The 22,282-nt window shown below is 44.3% G+C and overlaps 1 protein-coding gene across 1 annotated transcript; it reads left to right on the forward strand.

Annotated features, from left to right (window-relative positions):
* The first annotated feature begins 747 nt into the window (after positions 1–747).
* Positions 748–22,170, forward strand: HEBP1 (heme binding protein 1). Its single transcript, XM_087814782.1, has 4 exons — positions 748–928; positions 7,461–7,599; positions 9,356–9,536; positions 21,594–22,170. Exons 1-4 carry the CDS (start codon positions 851–853, stop codon positions 21,763–21,765), a joined length of 570 nt encoding a protein of 189 aa, XP_087670908.1. The 5' UTR covers positions 748–850; the 3' UTR covers positions 21,766–22,170.
* Positions 22,171–22,282: the final 112 nt, after the last annotated feature.

Raw genomic sequence — 22,282 nt, forward strand, 5'->3', positions numbered from 1 at the left:
AAAGTCACTGAACTATCTTGAGCCTCGATGTTCTCATCAGCAAAATATGTATGTTCAGTTGTGTGAGGAGTAGAGCTAAGATTTTCAAAACATGTGGCAGGGAGAGCAGGCACTCAATAAATGGTAATAAAACTGGTTAGAAGGTTTTGAATAGGAGTGAACGAGCAAAGCCAGGCACTGGAAAATTAATGTGGAATCCGTGATTAAAACAGACTGGAGAAAAGAAACTGGTAAGTCGTAAGCTAGTTAAGATGCCTTTTCTGTGGCAAACTAAGGGTATCTTGGAGATGCGGCCGTGGGAAGTCTCCAGGGGCAGAGGGCTCAGGAGACCGAGCCTGGAGGGCGCAGCACCCGCCCGCGGCACAGCCCTAGCCTGCAGGCCGGGACAGCACGCGAGGAATCGGGGCTCCCAAGTTTGGCGCCCAGGTGCACGAGCGCGGCCGCGGCGGCGACAGAACTGGGGGGTGGGGGTTCTCCACCGCTACTGCCTACATTCTTTGCGGGGGACAGTTTGCAGGCACCCCGCCAACGAGTCAGGCTCGGCCTAGGAGGAGGGGTTGGCGAAGGGTGACCCGCCGGCCGGCTCCTCCCCGGGGCGCGGGGGGCGGCCGGGCTCGGGCGCGGCGGGGCTCTTCCCGCCCCTTCCCGGCGAGCGCGCCCCGCCCCGCCTGCCCGCCCCGCCCCGCCCGCCCCGGCCCGCGCAGTTCCGCGGGGCGGAGCCCGAGGCGCCCCCCCCCGCCCCCTTCGCGCTGGCTGTGCCTGTCCGCGGTTGTCGCCCCCGGTCGCCCCCGGTCGCCCCGCCGCCCCCGCCACCCCGCGTCGGCCGGTGTGTCCCGAGCGCGGCGGCACCATGCTGGGCATGATCAGGAACTCGCTGTTCGGGAGCGTAGAGACGTGGCCCTGGCAGGTCCTGAGCAAAGGGGGCAAGGTAGGCCCGCGCCCCGCCGCACGCCGGTCGGGGCTGGAGCGGGTTCTGAGGGGCGGGTGGGACGGGAGTGTGCCCGGGGTGGGGCGCTGTGGCTCCCGCCGTGCGCACGGCCCCCACTGCCCAGCACTCGGCCTGGGAAGGAGGGAAGGAAGAGGTGCGGCGCGGCGGGGCGCAGGGCTGTGCGGGAGGAGGGGCCCCAGACGGGCTGACTGGCGGGGAGAACCCCCCTTAGCGACGTGGACAGCGCCTGTTGAATGCACTCGTCCATTTAAACATTCTGAACATTTGTTTGCTGAGAAACCCTCGGTTGCAGAAAGGACTGAAAAAGTGCTGACCTTTAGAAACTCCCAACTGCTGGTGGCCTGAGTATAAAAGAACAGGAGAGGGGTAAATGTGCAAGGAGCACAGGGGGAGAAGCGGTCCATTCCGCCAGGGCGTGAGGATGAGCCTTCGCAGAGAAAGTGTCTTCAGCTGGGCCTCAGGAATGTGCAGAGGTGCACCGAGAGGAGAGATCATGTGCAAAGGCCCAGTAAAATGGCTGTTGGCCAATGGGACTCCCACAGTTGGGTGCCTCGAATACAGGAGGAGGGAGCAGGGCATAATTGCTATGTCCCCCTGAGATTGGCATTGCAGCTAACACAGGCAAATTGAACTGCCCCCACAAAACAAGGAGCCTGCCACTAGATTATAATCTCCTGGAGGACAGGTACTGATACACTTAGTGGCTATATACTCAGCTTCCAACTTAGTGCCTCATTTGTTAAGGAACTGTGTTGTTGGGGGACAAGTTCTGGTACCTAGTACAGTGATGGTCACACAAAAGCCCTCAACTAGACTCTGGATTCTTCAACTAGAGCCAGAGGCCTGTCACTTCATCTGTCAGTATTTCAGTTTCTTCAGCTATAGGATGAGTGGTATAGCCCTGAACAGGGGTGACATTCAAATGCTTACAAGCAGCCAGGCAGGTAATGGAAATGAGCGAAGTTGGCTGTTTTAGACTAAGGTAAGGTGGGGACTGCAGCAAATCAGAGAAAGAACTCAGGTCTTCCTTGCAGGGTAGCTCCAGGCAGTTGTTGCCATGCAGTGATGTGAACCAGGGCTGCCAGGTTAAGGAAAACCAGCAATCCAGATTCTTCGTGTGACATCTCTCAATTTAAAATTAACTCACTTAACAAATAACTGTTGAGTGCCAACTGTGTGCCAGGCACTCTTATGGGCAATGGGGATAAAGCAGTGAACCAAACTGACATAATTCCTGTCCTCATGGAACTTACACTTTAGCGGCTAATGAACAAGTAGGCCGCATGTATCAGGCGGTCGTCGGTGCTGTGAAGAAAACCAAGCAGAGAGGGGGAAGAAGGGATAGGGAGTGTTGAGATTGAGGCTGTGGTTTAGGGTAGGGCATCTATGTCAGTTTTAACTGTTGGACATTGATGGCAAATGTTTGTAAACACTGCAGGCCAAAGGATCTGTCCATGGCTGGATAGTGCCTGAGCACATGCCTGTCTGTGGGCACAGCCTTTTTGGCCCTAACACTTGGAAGAGCCCACATGTTACCAACAGCTCTCAGAGAGCTTTTCTTTCTGTAGTGGAATCTGGCTCACTTGGTCTATTTGGGTTAACAGACAATGTGAATGCAGGCTGGTGGCCTGGGCTGGTCTGCTGCCTGTTTGCCTTCAGATCCCTGGCATATTTCTGGCATAAGGAGCTTCTCTGTGGCTCTTGCTAGACAAGCCACCATGGTTCTAGCTTCCACCAAGTGCTCCAAGTATCTGAGTTCAGGTGACAGATAATCCTCCCTCTACCTCTACTAGGGCACTTACTAACCTCTGGGTTTCCTCACTGTCCCATTAGGTATCTCAGCCCTTTTATTATCTGTGAAATCCATTCCTTGAATTAAGGTCCCTCTGTTCCTAATACTCTAGTAGTTTCTGTTTCCTGTTAGACATTTATTGATACAGTGTCACCTGCCACTGATTTGATGCCTCTAGGGATAAGTGCAGCACCCTGATAAGCATCTTCCCTCAACATTTGATGGGCATATGGGGCAATATGGGATATTGTTACTAGGCTGAAGCAAATCTTTTAAACTGAATGAACCTCAGATTCTGTAGCAGTAGAATAGGTATAAAAATACCCTCCCCATCTAATTCCAGAGTTGCTATAAATATTAAATTTTTTAAAAACATGAAAATGTCTTATAAACTAATATTATATCAGAGCTCATCTCAGCTCCACTCTTACTGGCTGTATGGTCACAGGCAACTTTATTAACCTCTCTGAAGCTAATCATGAGAGAAAATAATCATGAAGTTAATCTTAAAATATCTTATAAGATTGTTTTGAAGTTTAATGAGATAACCAATTATAAGCTCAACAGAATACCTAGCACTTGGTAGGGATGGTAACTGTTAGCTTCCTCAGTTTTACAAGTAATTTTGCAGGTAAGTTACTGAACTTCCCAACCACTCTGAATCCTGAAATTCTTCAACTATGAGAATGACAACACCTGTGTAACAATTAAATGTTCAGATACTTGTAAACCTGTTACATATATTCAGGGTGTTATTATTTTGAATAGAGCCTCTCCCTGAAATTCTTTCTTACCCCAGAAAGAGTCTGAGTGAGAAACTGTTGTCTACACTCCTGGGCACATGGGTGGCACATGCTGTGCCCCATATAGCTCGGGTTTGGGCTCACCAGATGTTCAAGACTGATTCCAGGCACCCAGAGTGGAGGCCCAGGCTGTTGAAGACCTTATCATGTGCCTTCTGTGTTGGGTTGGGTGGGTCTTGTGTATGCTCAGAGCAGAACTGATATTAATAACTGACATCTTTATGGGAGTTGTGTCCAGTCTGTACACACTGGTGGGGACCCAACTACCTGGGTTTGAATCCTGGCTCTCCCGCTTGCCCACTGTAACTTGGACACATTACTTACTTAATCTCTTGTGCTCCTGTTTGGTCTGAAATTAAAGATAAGAACACTAATTTCACAGGGTTGCTGGAGGGATCGTATGAATGAATCCATGTGAAATGTTTAGAATATTATCACACACAGAAAGTATTCAGTTAGATTGATGATCATTATTGTTATTATTAATATTTTCTTATAATGAGAGAGTTGTCTTCCAAAATCAGTGTGTATACACACTCAAGTGAAAAGGGGGAGGAAAAAAACCTGACCTTGCAAATCCCATAGCAAGAAGCATTCTTGGAAGATCTCTGTCCAGGACTTGAACTTGACCAGGGTCCCAATTGAATGTTGAAAATTGGTGTTTGTGGCCAAAGGCCAAAATCCGCATCTGGTAACCAACTGGGATTGTGAGCTAGCAGAATGCAGGATAGAGAAGGACTTACGTTCCATGGTACAAGGAAATGCACTTAGAGATATTAGACTCGAAAAATCAAATGTGTCATGTTAGCTGGATTGACTTAGCTGCTTTATTTTCTGCAGAAATAGAGAGAACTCTATTTAAATTCAGCTCCCTGGAGAACTAAAATAGTTTTATAATATCCATTTCTCAAGCCTAAATTTCCTCAGAGATCCAGTGATTCTAATGAGGGGTTATGGACATAAATGCTGGGAAAACAGGCCACAGCTGCCATAGAACCATCTTAAGAATTTGTGACCAGCCCAGCCAGCGGTTGAGCATCAACCTAGGATCCAGGAGATCGCAGTTCGATTCCTGGTCAGGACACATGCCCAGGTTGTGGGCTGAATCCCCAGTCGGGGGCGTGCAGGAGGCAGCCGATCAATGACTCTCTCATCATTGATGTTTCTCTCTCTCTCTCCCTCCCTTCCTCTCTCTGAAATCAATAAAGATATATTTAAAAATAAAAATACAAAGAATTTGTGACCAGCTTCTCTCCAGGATAAATATAACTAGACAAGGTTCTCATCTCTCCACCAAGCTATGACTATTGTATGCTTTGTCGTTAGAGTAGAAACCAGGTTTCACTTTACAGCCTCCTTTCCTGAAAATAGAGTGCCAACTATATGCATCAGTGACAAAATGTCCAATGGGATGATCTATAAGCACCTCAAAGTCAGCATAACCTACCCAAACACATAAACACACAGTCATGCCCCCAAACTAGCCTAAGTAACTGTCTTCTGTGTTCCCACACTGCCTTACACTCCTCTCCTCTTAAACATATCTTTCTGTTTCCTGGCTACTTCCATTAGACAGTGTCTCTCGTGAGGTCAGGGACCGTACCTTTCACCTCTGTAATGTAGCACCTGACACAGTGCTCATCACGTAGTAGATGGTCCATAGTTGTTGGTTGAATGAATAAAAGAAGGAAAGACTACAGGGAAGATCCAGCCAGCTCTTTCTCCAGTGAGAGCTTGTCATTGGTTTCTCCATTTGTAAGAGACGGAGCTGCACTTAATGACTTTTGATGTCTCTTTTCTGAGTTTGACACGGGCATACAAGTGTCTACCAAAAATAACTAACTTAAGAGCTAAAGAAGTCAAAAAATGCAGCATAAAGTTCTGTGGCAGCATTAAGCTAAAATTTGGGGACTTAAATTCTGGTTCCAGTTTCACCATTTAGTAGCCCTGTGGTCTTGGGCAACTCAGTCTCTCTGGTTCTTCTTCGTCTCTTTGGTAAAATCATTTTGAGTGGGTGAACTTTAAAACCTCTTTCATGCTGAAATTCTGTGATTCACAGAGTGGCGTTTCTGGAATTTTAAAACATTTTAAGTGGTAAGACTCAGTGGGCCCTCAAATGAAGGGTGAGTCTAGTCTCTGCTGTGACAAAGCCAGAAAGAGCAAAACACCTCAAGTTTACATAACACAATTTGCTTCTGAAGGCTCATTGGAAATGTCAGACTCCCCAAAGGGAGGGCCTCATAGTGATCCTCAGAATTAGTAGGCATGATGACCCAAAGTCAAAGCCAACTTGTGGCCTCTCGATTCTTGGTCTGGTATGATTTCCCCTAGCCCATGTGAAGGGAAGTTTATAAAATTGGCACTCGGTGTTTGCTTTCAGACTTCCTTGGCCCCTTTCTCACTATTCTCCTTTAATTTTGCATGATAAAAACAATAGTATTTTTACATTCTAAATATAAAATTATAATATCACATGGACTGTACTTTTTCACACTCCACAGGCCACTCATAGCTCCACAGTCCTGCCCTTCTCCTGAGGTTCATTATGTCCCCTTGGGAGCTGAGTATCTTCAGTCTAGGACGTCATAGGAAGGCCTATTTGACTGACCTGGGCAGCCAGGTCCTCTGTCGTGTCTATTTTGCATAATCATCAGTAGGAGAGGCAGTTCCTTAGTCAATAGATTAATATCTATTGAGTATCTCACATACAAAGCTCTGTGGTATAGTTCCTATCCACAGAGACTTCACAGCAGATTTTTCTAGTGTTTGTTACCAGATGGTAAAATCAATAATGAGCAAGTTTTTCTTTCCTTAGTGGACGTAATAAAATTCACTCAAGTACAACAGAAGTAAACACAATGGGAAAAAAAAGGGGGAGGGGGTAAGTATATCAGAATGCATCCCATCCATAGGATAAAGTATTATTTTTGTGAAACTTTGTTTCAATTGCACATATGTTCATGATACAGCATGATGTAAAAATGTATTTCTTGTATGGATTGTAACTTTTAAAATATTTGAAAAACACTGCCCTACAGTATATTCAGAAATACAAAATTGTATCACTGAGATATGAAATGGCGAGGAGGAGGAGATGGAGAGTCGCGCAATATGGGAAAGAATAATGGCCTTGGGACAGGAACTCAGTGCAGGGAGTTGTGATGAGGAGGGGGGTCCTGCTAGGGAGGCAGGACTGTGGAGAAGTGACAGTGGAGCTGAGCGTTCGGGGCAGTGGGGGGTACGATTTAGTGAGCTGACTGGGGAGAGGAATCGCATCTGGGAGCGCGGTGTGAGCACAGCTACCCTGATTCTTCTTGAATTTCAGCCCTGCTATGGAAGGGGGCTGATCTTGGGGCCTTAGAGTTCCAGGGGACTGTTGTATTTCTCTGTTTCCTCCTTTCCAATCCCTTTTTCTCTTTTTCTGGATCTTCTGTTATTCAGATATTGGATCTCCTGGCTCGATCCCCAGGTTTTCTTTTCTGTTTTCTACTTCTTTGCCCTGTTTACTTGACTCTCTGGAAGATTTCCTTCAACTTAATTGTCCAACCTTTCTTCTGAATTGTTAAATTTCGTATTTTTCATTTCCAGGGGCTCTTTGATCTCTGAACATTCTATCGTTATGGCATTCTGAGGATGTTCTGGGTGGCGGTGGAGGCAATACCTTCCCTTACCTCTCTGAGAATATTGATTGAGTGAAGTTTTTTCTGCCGTCTCTACATCTGTAAGAAATTCCAGAACCTATTTTTTCACTGCCCTTTATACTCAGGCTGTTTTTTCTACCCTGTGGCCATACCCAAGCTCATTATAGAAAGTTCCTTAGCAGCTGTGCCTCCTGTAACTGGGTTATTTCTGATTCTAGAGTCATCACAGGTTGCTCCTGTCTATCTCTTAAGCCCTGTGTACTCTCTGCCTCTAGGAAGAGGTGTCCTATGAGGAAAGGACCTGTGAAGGCGGGAAGTTTGCCACAGTGGAAGTGACAGATAAGCCTGTGGATGAGGCTCTACGGGAGGCAATGCCCAAAGTCATGAAGTATGTGGGAGGCACCAATGACAAGGGTGAGTATCCCTGAAGGATGTGGCTCTGGTCTCAGAGGCAAGCCTTGCATGGTCTTCAGTGGAAAACACAAGGGAGGGGCCACAGGGCACCTGCACTACCTGTTTCAGGGACACAGGAACTTGCTGTGCTGCGTGAGCATGGAAGCTTCTAGAGACCACACTGACTTCAGCCCAGCCTACCCCTCTCTGTGTAGTATCTCTGCTTGATATCACAGTTCCTGCTTTTCTCTCGGATACGGAGATGCGTACTCTGTTTGGTTTGTTTGTTTTTAACCTTACAGTGCTTATCATGTCTTTGGATTGGTGGACTGCATGAAGTGTGCCCACGGTAAGCCAAGCCACAAAGAGAGGGCCAGCCTCTGACTGGAGACGTCTACCCCCAGGCTGGAGATCTCCACTCAGCCACCTGGTAGCTCAGAGTCTGTGGGGTTCTGAGTGTCAGCGAATGATGACTACAGCCGGTCCCTGGCTCTGTTCTGGCTTTAAAGGAAGGGTCTGAAAATTCTAAAGCTGTCCCACTCTTAGAGACTTGGCAGTCGGTGCAGGCTGTCTCCCTGTTTTAAAATGCTAGGCCTGAAGTTTCTGTGTACCTGTTAGCATGTAAACTGCATGTAAATATGAATTTAACTCTTAAGCTCTCGAGTTTGAACTATACTTTGGTATCAAACCCAAAATGGGTCAGAAAGCAAGGTGAGAAAAGAAATGTCGCCCTGGTCTGGTAGCTCAGTCAGTTAGAGCTTCATCCATACATGCCAAATTGTGGGTTCAATCTCCAGTCAGGGCACATGCAAGCAACCAATGAATGCATAAATAAATGGAACAGCAAATCAATGTTTCTCTCTTTCTCCCTTCCTCTCTCTCTAAAATCAATAAGTAAAATTTTTTAAAAAAGATGACATGTTTAATTTTTAGGATAGTTCTCAAGCTGATCATTTAGAAGGTTAGACACTGGTGTTAACCTTAGTAGCATTTACTAGAACCACAATAATCAGGCTTCAGACAGTGAGTTGACCTGTAGGAGGTTAAGAAGAAATCTTTTTCTGCTTAACACTATCATAACATATTTCATTAGAAAATATGTGTAAAAATTATAAAACTCATTAAAGAAAATCTTGAAAATAACAAAACATCCATCTTTTCTAGTACAATCATTGTTGCCTTTTGCATGTATTTCTTTAGGGCCTTTTAACAGGCTTTTTAAATACAATCATAGTGTTTGTGTAATGTATATTTGGTTTCTGTTACTTATTTCATCACTATCTTCCACTGTTTCGAAATAGTCTTCTTCAGCATAAGTATTACTAGCTGCATTTTATTGCATCATGTGCCTATAATTTCCTTAGGCATATTCCTATTTGGAGCCTATTTATATGGCTCCCAGTTTCCCACAATTATAAATTCTGCCGCAATGAGTATCCTATTACCTACAGCCTTTTCCGTATTTTGGATATTTCCTTAAAATTTATATTTAGATAGAGAGTAATTAGGTACTGATATATTTATGGCCTTGATATATATTACCAAGTAATTTTTTCCAAAAGAGTTGTCTCACAACACTCCTACTTCCAATATACGCAAATTGAAGGTCTTTTGTGTGTGTGTGACTACATATTTTTAATGCCTCAAGTGTTTATTATTAATTTCGTGAACAGAAAATATTACCATGGAAGTAGAATGACACTAGCAGATCTTCCACAGGCCTGAGCAAGTCCTGTCTCCCATTCCCACCTCCTTCCATTGGTTTTTCTGTTTGCAGGAATTGGGATGGGAATGACAGTCCCTATCTCCTTTGCCGTGTTCCCCAGTGAAGATGGCTCCCTTCAGAAGAAAATCAAAGTCTGGTTCCGGATTCCAAACCAGTTTCAGAGCAGCCCGCCAGTTCCCAGTGACGACAGCATTAAGATCGAGGAGAGGGAAAGCATCACCGTCTATTCCATGTAAGGAGACCATTCTCTAGGCACCCAAGGTAGCACTTGGATCTTCTGCAGCGAGCATTTGCATTACATTATATTTTCCCAGCTCTATTGAGATATAATTGACATATAACCTTGTATTACTTGAAGGTGCACAACGTAATGCTTTGATAAATGATTACCACAATAAGTTTCATTAACACCCTCACCTGACATAGTTATAAATTCTTTTTCTTGAGATCAGAATTTTTAAGGTCTACTCTCTTAGTAACTTTCAGCGATACAATACAGTGTATTGTTAACTGTAGTCACCTTACTGTATATTACATCACTGGAACTAATTTATCTTACAGCTGGAAGTTTGTACCTTTTGACCACCTTTACCCATTTCTCCCACCCTCCACTTTTGGCAACTACCCGTATGTTCTGTGTATCTATGAGTTCATTTTTTTTAATTCCACATATAAGTGAGCTCTTACAGTATTTGCCTTTCTCTGTCTGACATTTCCTTTAGCATAATGTCATCAAGGTCTGTCCATGATGTTGCAAATGGCAAGATTTTCTTTTTTTGTGGCTGAATAATATATATATATAATCTCACATCTTCTTTATCCATTTATCTGTAGATGGACACTTAGTTTGTTTCCAGGTCTTGGCTATTATAAATAATGCTGCATTCGACATGGGGATTCAGATATCTCTTCAAGATAGTAATTTTATTTCTTTGGGATATATATACTCTGAAGTGGAATTACTGGATCATGTGAAAGTTTTCTTTTTAATTTTTTGAGGACTCTTTCTACTGTTTCCCACAGCGGCCACACCAATTTATATAGCCACCAGCAGTGCACAAGGATTCCCTTTTCTTCACCTCCTCAACAATGCTGTTATTTCTTGTCTTTTGTACAATAGCCATTCTAACAGCTCTGAGGTCATACCTCATTGTGACTTTGACTTGTAGTGAGGTTGAGCACCTTTTCATGTACCTTTTGGCCTTTTGCATATCTTTTTTGGCAAAATGTCTATTCAGATCCTCTGCCCATTTTTTAATCAGATTGTTTGGCTTTTTTGCTATTGAGTTATGTGAGTTTTTTATGTATCTGGATATTAACCCCTTATCAGATTTGTAACTATTACCCCTTATCAGATTTGCCCCTTATCAGATTAACCCCTTGTCAGATTTTCAAATATTTGCTCGCATCTGGTAGCTGCCTTTTCATCTTGTTGGCAGTTTCTTTTGCTGTGCAGCTATTTAGCCTGATGTAGTCCCACTTGTTTATTTTCATTTCCTTTATTTTTGGTGTCAAATATAAACAACCACGGTCACGACTGATGTCAGGAAGCTTACTGTGTACTATGTTTTCTCCTAGGAATTTTATGGTTTTGGGTCTTACGTTCAAGTCTTTAATCCATTTTAAGTTGATTTTTGTATATGGGTAAGATAGGGGTCCAGTTTCAATCTTTTGCATGTGGCTGTCCAGTTTTCCCAACACCATTTATTGAAGAAACTATCCTATCCCCATTGTCTATTTTTCCTCCTTTGTTGTAAATTAGTTGACCATACATGCATGGGTTTATTTCTGGGCTCTCTATTTTGTTTCGTTGATGTGTGAATCTATTTTTATGCCAATGCCATATTGTTTTGATTGCAATAGGTTTGCGATATCATTTGAAATCAGGAAATGTGTGATACCTCCAGCTTTGTTCTTCTTTCTCAAGATTTTCTGGTTATTCAGGGTCTCTTATGGTTCCATACAAATTTTAAGATTGTTTTTCTATTTCTATGAAACCTTCAGTTGGAATTTTGAAAGGGATTGCATTACTCTGTAGATTGCTTGGGGTAGTGTGGACATCTTAGTGACATTCCTACAATCTGTGAGCCTGGACTATCTTTCCATTTAATTGTTTCTTCCATTTCTTTCATTTATGTCTTATAGTTTGCAGTGTACAGATCTTTCACCTCCTTAGCTAAATTTATTTCTAGATATTTTACTCTTTTTGATGTAATTATAAATGGGATTGTCTTCTTAGTCTCACTTTCTAAATTTATAATGTTGATTAATTAAGAAGTATTGAGTCCTGACAATTCCTCACTTCAGGGTCTTCAGCCGACAGCACACAAATGTTTGCATTGTATCTGAATAAATGCCTTTGTCAGTTGACAAATTGACTTGGATATAAAGAATAGCCCTTCTGTTTAAACTGAACACATATATTAGCCACAACAGGGTTCTGGGAGACTTGGAAAAAGCTAAGTCAAGCTGTAGTTTGGGGTCATAAATACATAGGAAACATAAAGGGCTGGGGATACCTCATTTTTGCCTCACACTTCCCTTAAATGCCAGAAGAGCAGGGAGTATATGCCAGAGCTGGACTGCCACCCCCTTAGTGGTTCATGGCCTGTGATCCTTCGAGCAGAGCACATATGCCTCCTGTTGTCACTCTAGTCCTGTCCCCAGGGTCTCATTTGTGGCCATGTTCGCATGACTGCAGTGAGTACCAAGGGCAAATGGTTACATGTCTTTATTTTTTGGGCCCCAACCTCCCCTTAGAAACCAAGTCTTTTCTAGATAATCAGTGACCCTCCATTTGTTAAAGCCCTACTGTGTGATGGGCACCAAACCATGGACAGGCGACGCCAGGGGCATCACCACTGGTAACCACAGGTGGGGGGTTGGTTCTACTCTACAACCTCGTGGAAAATACATATATAATTAATCTTGCACTGGACAGTTTTTGTCCACTCACTGGGGAGCCTCCAAACTTAGTTATTTGCCTGCCTTGCTCCAACTCTACACCTGAGGGTACAGTTTTCTCTGGAGCCAATGCACGCTGATAATGTGAGCTTGGCCGAACTGGGCAGTTAGGCCAGGCGACCTAGTTCCCCCCAGAGGACAGTGAGCATACTCCAGTGGGCAGCAAGCGATGGAGACCTCCGCTCTTCTACCCCAGTCTTCAGTCAGACTCTCCAGCCTTCCCTGCAGAGGCTGCATAGAAAGCAAACTCTAATTAAAGAGTATCTTCCCCAGTGCAGGGACTAGGGTGGGGAAGTGAGGCGCCTGCGGTGCAAGATTTAAAGAGGCGCGCATGCTCAGTTGTCCAAGTGCAGGATTGGCACTGAGAGTGAGTACCTCCTTCAGTCTTGCACACTGGGCATCTCCGCTGTCTCACCCCAGGTCCCGCTCCTCTTTTCTATTCTCTTTCCTGTGACTTGGGAGGCATCTTGGTGTAATATAATGAAATATTTTAGTATATTTTAGTTTGAATCCCAGGATGATGCTTGGGAAGTTTTCAAGACTTACCTTCCCCATCTGTTAAGTGCTGGTAATATAATCTGCCTCATAGGATTATTGTTAAAGAGTATCTTTCAATATTTACTAAGATACTATTTATAAATGACTTAATGTTTATGACCTGGAGTAGGTTTCAGTAATTATTCTTTCTCTTTGCCCTTCTTATTTTATAAAGATTGAGGTTGCCCAGCCGGGCGTGGCTCAGTAGTTGAGCAATGACCTACGATCCAGACGATAGGGGTTTGATTCCCGGTCAGGGCACATGCCCGGGTGGTGGGCTCGATCCCCAGTCGGGGCCATGCAGGGGGCAGCCAATCAATGACTCTCTCATCATTGATGTTTCTCTCTCTCTCTCTCTCTCTCCCCCTCTCCTTCCCTCTCTCTGAAATCAATAAAGATATATTAAAAAAAAAAAAAGATTAAGGTTGACATGATTAAATTAGTTCACATAAGGCTTCAACTAGACAGAGCTAGTTCCTAATCATTTGCATTGCCAGATCCAGGATAGCGAGTTGGTACAATGTTTTTCATTTGTCTTTAACTTTTTGGTATGGAAACTTTCCAACTTATAACAAGATCGCAGGAATAAGATAATGAAACACTGTGTACTCATCGCTCACCTTCGATGACAGTGAACTCAAGGCCAATTTTGTGTCACGTGTACTGTTACAGCTTCTACCCAGACCTACCCTGGATCAGGTTTAGGTGAATTCCAAATATTGTATTATTTCGTTCATAAATATTTTAATGTGACTGCTGAAGACTTTTGAATACATAATCATAGTAACTTATTACTCCTAACATTTTAGCAGTAACTCATTAACAATATAAAACACCTAGTGCTCAGATTTCTTCCATTATCTCATAATTTGTTTTCACAGTTTGTTTGAATCTGGATCCAGATAAGATCCATCCATTGCAGTTGGCCGGTACACCCTTTACGTGTTTATTAACACACAGCTTTTCTCACCCCACGTCTTCTCATTTTTTCCCTGCTGTTTATGGATCATTATTAGTCCAGTTGTTTTGCAGTCTGAATCCTGCTGGTTGCCTTTCTGTGGCTTTTTAACACGTTCTTCTGCCCACTATGTTGTCTGGAAATTAGTAGTTGGAACCAGAGGCGTGATTAGATTCAAGTTTGAGCTTTTTGCCAGGATATTTCCTGGGTGGCGGTGTAGGCCTTCATCAGGGGCTCGAAGCATCTGCTTGCCTCTGTTTTTTGATGTTAGTGATCATACGTCACCCTCACCTAGAGGCCTTGTATCATTAGAGGTTGTAAAATGATAATGTTCTCTATTTTCCCTCTTTATGTATTAGCTGGAATCCTTTGATAAAGAAAACCTTCCCCTTATCTACTATTTAATTCCCCTGAGGCAGAGGCAGAGTGAAAAGCTAGATGCCTGCTCTTTAGTCTGATACCTTCTCTTTGTTAATCAGTTTTCAGAATCATGATTTTATTCCTTAACAGCCTCCAAGGTGAGGTAGTGTTGATCTCTTTTTTTTGAGTATCAATATAAATATCTGAATTTAAACGTAAGTGGTACATTTCGGTTCTTTTCTGCTTTTTAAAATGTTTTTGTTGAGTGTGAGAGAGAGAGGGAGGAGAGAAACATTGATGTGAGAAACATTGATTGGTTGCCTCCCACACACACCCCAAGCGGGGGTCAAACCCTCAACCTGGACATGTGCCCGGACCAGGAATCGAACTGGCAACCTTTCGGTGCACAGGGTGATGCTCAACCAACTGAGCCACACCAGCCAGGGCTGTCATTAGTATTCTTATTGATGCTCGAATTGTCCCATCTTTGGCCAGTGGAAGCCTTTCAAATTGGTTTTTTAGTCCTTTGGACATGACTCTAGTAGTTATGATAGTTTCCTTGCTTTCTGGTATGTTTCAAGCACACCTTGACATTTCTTGTTCTACATCTGGAATTAGCCATTTCTCTAAGGAACCTTGGTTCCTTATGGTGAGAAAAGGTATCTATTGAAAGGTACTATTAAAGCCAGGTCTATGGAAGTTTCCTTTTAATTGTCTGAAATCTAAACAGATGAAAGTGACAAATATGGCGTGCAGCCTGGCTCCACAAATTTTTTTTTAACCTACCCAAGTCCTAAGTTAGCATGTGATCATTCCTCAACTAGCCACTTGGTGTCACTGCACAGTCAAATGTGAATTTAAAAGTGCCTTACGGTGGAAGGCAAAGTAAATGATGTAGTAGAAGGTAAAAGCCCTATTTCAAATACACCATGAGTGCATTAGATGACAAAATTAATTCTAAGAGGAAAGCCTGGCATCCTGAAATCAGTCTTCCTGTTCTGTGACCTTGTGAAGGATGCCCACACAGGGATTGTACATTTATTCACAGTATTAATTACAAGTGCTTTTAAGTTGAATAGAAGGCTATGAAAAAATAACACTATCAGAATAGTTTTTGTTTTCACAAGAGGCAACAGAATTATCCTTATACTTAGATGAGTGGCCACATCCCACCACACTGCCCTCCCTCTGTTGTAATGACCACTTAGGTTAGAGCTCAGCCTCCTCTACACAGTTCAGCAGTGGATTCTCAAGAGAGACCAACAGCAGCAGAGGTTTGATGGTTTTAATGAAACTTTCGTTGTTTTAATGACATGTCTGGGTATAAAAGGAAGGGTTGGAAACATGGAGTTCATGGGCGACCTGTGCTCCAGTCCCAGCCCTACCACTGAGTGACTGAGCCTCTCTGTGCTTCAGTTTCTCATCTGTCAGATGGGGGTAAGAGTGCCTAGCCCATAGGGATGTTGTGAGGATGGAATGTGATATTTGTAAATGCCTACGCAATGCTAGACGTGAGACAAACACTCAAGAAATGTTCTTTACTTCTTGACCTCCCTCTGAGACTTAAAGTTTTCTCTTAGAATTAACAACAAAAGGGCCAGGTTATTGTAGATACACCTGAGTTCAAACCTCAACTCTAATAATTGAGTTTTATAACTTTGGGCTTTCTAAGCTTCAGTTTTCTCATCTATAAACTAGAACATATGGTGCATTGCTGTGAGGGTCCAAGGCCTTGGTCCTTGTCTTCCCTGCATTTCTTTATTTTCCCTTCTTCCCTAAAGATCTTAGTCCCCTCCCATAGCGTCGCTTGTCGCCCTTTCATCAGTAACTCTCCAACTTGACCTCTGTCCATGTCCCTTGAATGTCTTATCGTTCATAGACTCATTGTGAAGACTAAGGCAAGGGCATTTACACATTCATTCATTCTTCCAAAAAATCACATATTCATTTCTCACTTACCTTGTACCAAGAATTGTTTTAGATCCCAAAAATATAGCAGGGACCAAGCAAAGAGAGTGCTCCTTGAAGTGGGAGAAGCATTCTAGTGGAGAAAACACACAAAAGAAGCAAATGTCTCAAGAAATTTCAGGACTCTGTTGTTTCAGAGATAAGAACTGGTATCTGTGAACTGAAATTATAGGGAAACATATTTCTACTCAAAAATAAAAACATTCTGGCATAAGGTGTCTATCAGTAAGATGGACAGGTGACGAGATAATGAAGTTCTTGTCCTGGAGGAATTCAAGCACCATCTGGACAGACATATGACAATTATGCTATGTAATGTTTGTAATAAAGTGGGAAATTTGGTTCAATTTGACAGATGTTTATTGAGTACCTCTGATATGTAAGCCACCTCACCTCCAAGAGCCCTGCCAATGATAAGATTCTGTCTCTAAAACCTAATCACCTAAAATCTAAATTAATCACCATTCATTTTCCCCCTAGCTGGTCAGTTGTCCCATCAATCTTTTACCAGCTGCTCCTGGAAGGGGCTTTAGTCACTATTTCTGAGTAGATGAGCCCAGTCTACAGAGCTAGTGCTGCCTTTCCTCCCAAGCACCAGTCTTACATTTCCTGTGCACCTGGAGGTATCGCCACATACACCTCCTCAGCCATCCTCCAGATCATCATGTCTGAGATGGAATTCATCTCTCCTCCCCAAAGCCGATCCCCCGTGTTCTCTGTCTTACTGAAGGTCCCCTCCATCCTCTTACCCACCTTGTTCAAATGTCATCCTGTCTCCTTCACCTTCCACATTTAATTATTGGCCAAGTTCTAGTCAACTCCTAGCTGCCCCTTCCCTTCCATCCACACTGCCACAGTTCTTCATCACCTCTTGCCTAAACTATTGCCATGGCCTCCTGGTTGTTTCTAATTCTTCCACTTCTGCCCCTTCTAAGGTGTCCTTTGATCACAGCCAGCTCAGAAGCGCAGGACCCATCACACTACTTCTGCTGCTCAGCTCTGGCTGTGGGCCTTGGCCTGCCTCTGACCCAGGCACACGTTAGAGCTGGGACCAAAGCCCAAGCTAGTCATAAAATGTTCCTTCCCCATGAGGAGGGGAATGGGTGAACTTTGGGTTGAGTCCCCAGATGCTTCACCAGGCAGGGAAGCCTAGTAAACTGCCTTGATGTGGCTTTTACTGCCTCCACACATAGCCCCAGTCCACCGTCCACCTCATCTCAGGGCATCTCATCCCCACCTCCCAACGGCCCCCAAACACACATACAACATCCATTTCCATCTTCCAGTCACACTCACCCAGCTCCTCTCAGATGTTCTCCCCAGTCTCTGCTTTTTGGAAGTTCTGGGAGGACAGGAATTTTTGTCATTTTGTTCATTGCTAGCATTCAGAAGAGATGCTTGATATCACGTCCTCCGTAATGCCCTCCCCTCGTATTCTAAGTCAGATCATTCCCTGTTGCCCACCCCCAGGTCATTCTGTTTGTGCCTTTTACCTCCATTCTAGTGCCTTCTGCCCTGTATCATCTTTATGTCTTTCTGTCCTGACCAACCCCTACAGTTAGACCTCGAGAGGGCAGAAAGATGTCTTTATCATCTTTACAGCTCTGTGGCGTCTAGTTTGTTTTGTGCTCAGTGATGCTCTCCACTCGATAAACTTGGTTCAGCCTGATAGAAAGAAATGCCTTATGGTGTTAAGCCCCTTTCCTGTTGACACGAGATTGCCAGCTGCTAGTCTTACACGTCTTTGGCTTGGCACAGAGCTACATGTAAAGCAGACTCTCCACAAATCTGTGTTGACTTGTTGATTGTTCAAGTTTTAGACCAAGTTGATGGTCAGGCTCAGAGTCATTTTATTTCTCTTTCTTCCTCACTGCCTGTCAGCACCAGACACTCCCGAAAAGATAACACGTTAGGATTTTTGCATCCTTGAACCTGCTCTCCTGCATCATCTCCTCCCCCAACTCCACCCCCAACTCTTCTAGCCCTTTTTCGTCAGTGCCTTTTGTGTTACTGGAATCCAAGACATGTGTTAGCTCCTTGGTTCCCATGGTAACCAAAAATCTTTGTTAGGAATGCTGAGCTCTGATTTGGGGTGAGATAAAATACAGTGCCCCCAGGAGAGCTTCTTTGAAGGTGGAGACTGAGAGACTTGTTAACAGGCTTACAAAACTAATATGTAGACTTCATGTTTATTTCCTTTGAGGAGCTCAGGGCGCTTTACGAGCATGCCTTAACTCACACTCACACATGCTCGTGAATTTGGAGAGCTGTGGGCACGGTGTTGTTACCCTCCGTGTACAGCCTGGAAGCTGAGGCAGGGAGGAATGCGGCAGCTTGTCCCAGAACACAAGCCAGGCAGCCAGGGCGGGGCTTCCTGCATTCATCAGGGTTATGTGCCTGGAAGGATTTGGTCCCTGGCTTGTTCATGCAGTTCTGTGACGTGGTTAGATCGCCAGGAAGGAGAACACTTGTATCTGTTCCATAGCCCACCCAGCTTTGCTTATTTCTAGTAGAAAGCCCCCAGGATGAAGCAATAGGGAAAGTTTTATGCTCATTACCAGCATGTCAGTCCACCAGAGGATAAATATAAAGTTAGGTGTTTTTCCCCAATAATGAACTTAGAAATCCCCGAGTGATGGCATTCTCCAAATCACTCCCTGCCTGGCTCGTACTTCCCAGGCAGCTCCTTCCCAGGGTCCTTTGCCAAGTTCTCCTCCTTCCCACCACTTGGGAACTAGGACTCCCAAAAGCAGTTTACTGATTCTCTCAACTCCGGTTCTTTCCCAAGTCTAAGGAGATTTTCACAGTGACTACCACACACTTAGGTACACAATAATTGTTGCATGAATGTATTTCACAAAGGCAACTTCATATCAGCGCACCCCAAACCAAATTGTTAACCCTCCCCAACCCTCCTTCCAAAGTGCCTCTTCAGCCTGGAACCTCTTACCTGGCTAGTGACATCAATATATACAGAGGCTTAATTGGAAGCCCTGGAGAATCCCCAACTCCCCTCTTCCCATCCCCGACTCCACATCCAGGCACCTCTCAAGGTTGCCTTTGTCCAGGCCTTCATCATCTCACACTGGACTATTCCTGGCCTCCAGTGACTCCATTTCTCCTGTCCCTCCATTACTAACAGGTCTCTCTCCAAAATATAATCTGATCATATCAGCCTCTTACTTTAAAACCCCTTCGAAAGTCTACCTTCATCTAGAGTCAGGTTCAAAGTCCTTAGCATGGCATTCAAGACCCTTCACAGTGTGCCTCCAGTCAACCCACTTTTCCTGTTTGAATTCCCACCACTGTCCCCTTAGTATGTATTTCAGGTGTTTATTATATGAGTATGTGAATGAAGAGGCAAACAGACCTAAGTGCTACCACCTTTAGGTCTATCAACCTAAAAGTAACTTTTGTTGTTTATCCCAGAATTGTTAATTTAGCCCAGGAGTCTAATATGTGTCAGGCACCGTGTTAGGTGCTCAGGATACACCAGTGGACAAGAAGTGGCAAAGGTCCTTGCCTCCATAGAGCCTGTATTCTACCAGGGAACTCAGCCGGTAAGCAATGAACACAATAAGTAAAGAAAAAGATCAGAGGAAGAAGGAAGGGGGAGGGGAGAGGGTTTGTAAGAGTAAACAGGATTTTGAGATTAGGCCTCGAGAGACAGTGAGAGGGCTGATTGAGCCAGTTCTTTCTTACAGGCTCTCCCATGCTCATGTACTACTTTAGGTTACTATCATGCCCCTCACCTCCGGAGTCAGGGAATCGAATGTCAGTTCCGAGCAAATTGTGAAGTAATAATAACAGCTCTGTGACAGGCACCAGGGCGAGCAGTTTGCACAGTCTTTCCTCCTTTTAAGCTTTATAGTGGCCTCCTGAGATTTATGTCATCCCTATTTAAGATGAAGGACCTGAAGATCAGAGAAATTAAAGCATTTGCCCAAACCCATGAGCTAGAAAGCGGCAGAGGTCAGAGTTGAGCACACAGCTAGCCATTTGCCTCCAACTGACAAATGAAGACAGTTGAGAAGCACTCCTGTGGATGTTCCCAAAACCAGTAGCTGAGAGAGCCAACATCATCCATTTTCACAAGAGAACAATTTAGAATCACAGCATGAGAGGGGCTACAGAGAGCCCTCAGCACCTGTTCCCACATCCAGCATCTGATTATTTTCACACAGGTGGTTCTCAATCTCTAGACATTCTTTGAAACTAATTCCAGTGTCTGGCCGGCTTTTATTGCCAGAAAAATACTTCCTTAATGCTCATCCTCTGTCTACGAATCCAGTTTCCTCTCATTTGAGCCTCAGTGAAGCTAGAGCTCAACGTTCTTCATCTGCCTTATAATTTTTCTTCGATATATTTGAAGAGCCAAACCTCCTCTATTCCAAATTGGTCTCAGCTCTGTCCACATTCTGTAGCTGTTGTCTAGACATTATAATAACCAATCTCTTAAAGATGAAATCCTGGGTGTTTTCACGTCAATAGCCCTGTAATCAACGTGCTGGATGCTCTCAAGCATGACTAACCACCATAAAAGAGCAAAGTGTGAGTCACAGAACCCCACCAAAAATAATGCTTTTGGCCTAATCTTGGCCTGATGCGGATTCAGACTTCTGAGTCATAAAGCTCATTAGAAATGGGAATGTATTTGACTCTAATAAAGATTTTTAGGGCAACACAGATTTAGAGTGGTTTATTTAGGGTAGGCCATAGGATGAATTTTGGAGCATAGGCTGGTGACATGAGGAGAGAATAGTAATCTTGAAAAGAGAGGCTTTATTGCTTTCCTGTTCCCACCTTCTGCCATCAGGAGAAAAGGCCTGATTTAGGAAAAGTGTCTTTATTTACTAGAAAAAGAAGGCTTTCGTGATTTGAGCAGGGGAAGGGATTTATTAGAAGTAAGTTCTTTATTTGGGGCATGCTTAAAGCTTGCCTAGGGGCCCTCCCAGAGTTGCCTCAGTTCCCTGCCTTTGGCAGCTGTGATTCTGAACAAAGCTGCTGCTTCTCAGCCCTGATGTGCTCACTCATTAGAAAACCGCTCTGCTGTGGGAGAAGCGTCGCCTGGGCCTGCACCCTGACCCCCTTCCTCCTTCCCCAGCTGGAGGCAGGGCCCAGAAGAGGGCAGTAGAGGGAGCTAGAGACAACGGTGTGCCTTGGGGACGGCAGCCGCCACCTCTGGGAAATTCAGAGGAAAAGCGGAGCTCAAGTTTCGCATGGGACTACTGTGTGTCAGGCTCTGCACTGGAGTTTTTCAATCTCTTATCTCACTTAATGCTCATAACAACCTTGGAGGGAAAAGAAAACATCCTAGTTTTTAAAATGAGGATCTGAGGCTCAGAGAGGTCAAATCTACCCGTCTAGGAAGTGGTGGGTTCACAATCTCACCACAATAACGTGATTGTCATAATAAGCGTGGTGAGTGACCTTTTTTGAAAGATCCCCCTCCCTCGGAGACCATGTCCTTTCTTAACCAGCCCCTTGCTCTTGCACCCTCAGGCAGTTTGGGGGTTATGCCAAGGAAGCTGACTACGTAGCCCAAGCTGCCCAGCTGCGCACCGCCCTGGAGGGCACAGCCACTTACCGGAGTGACATCTACTTCTGCACTGGGTATGACCCGCCTATGAAGCCCTATGGACGTCGCAATGAGGTCTGGCTGGTGAAGACCTGAGTCACTCACTGAGCCAGCACTTCCAGGATGTGTGCTTTGTCCCCTGACTGGGCGGGCAGGAGGGGCTTCGAACTGCAACTTCAGCTCAACCAATTTCAAAGCCAGTTACTGCCAGTTCCCTGAAATAAACATGTTCTATACACTAGGGCTCTTTTTCTCCTGGTGAGAAATACAGCGGAGATAGGCCGCCTCCCTCTCATTGATTTAGAACGTTCTATGGTATACCAGGAAAACCCCAGCAGCATTTTCCCAGCTACCTGGGTCTCAAAAAACTGATATTTTAAAATTGTTGAATCTGTATTTTTGTAATTGAGGGGAAATGTAATTTGTGTGCAATCTTTCATCTGCAATTCTTGTAAGAGCCTTGTCTAAAAAGAAACTGAAAATAAAGTTCTTTGACTTAAACAGCTGAGATAAATCCTAAGTATAATTATTTCCAGATTCTACCATTCTTGGTTGCCAGAGGGGAAGGGATTAAAGGGATGGGTGAAAAAGGAAAGGATTATGTAAAAATTGG

This window comes from Miniopterus natalensis, chromosome 2 (genome assembly GCF_054644295.1).
Source record: "Miniopterus natalensis isolate mMinNat1 chromosome 2, mMinNat1.hap1, whole genome shotgun sequence".
Lineage (NCBI taxonomy): Eukaryota > Metazoa > Chordata > Mammalia > Chiroptera > Miniopteridae > Miniopterus > Miniopterus natalensis.

Bases quoted from the DNA above. Each gene is read 5' to 3' on its own strand.
- HEBP1 (XM_087814782.1), top strand. From the start codon at position 851: ATGCTGGGCATGATCAGGAACTCGCTGTTCGGGAGCGTAGAGACGTGG. The intron at 929-7,460 runs GTAGGCCCGCGC...CTCTGCCTCTAG, and splicing joins TCCTGAGCAAAGGGGGCAAG to GAAGAGGTGTCCTATGAGGA. The intron at 7,600-9,355 runs GTGAGTATCCCT...TTCTGTTTGCAG, and splicing joins GGGAGGCACCAATGACAAGG to GAATTGGGATGGGAATGACA.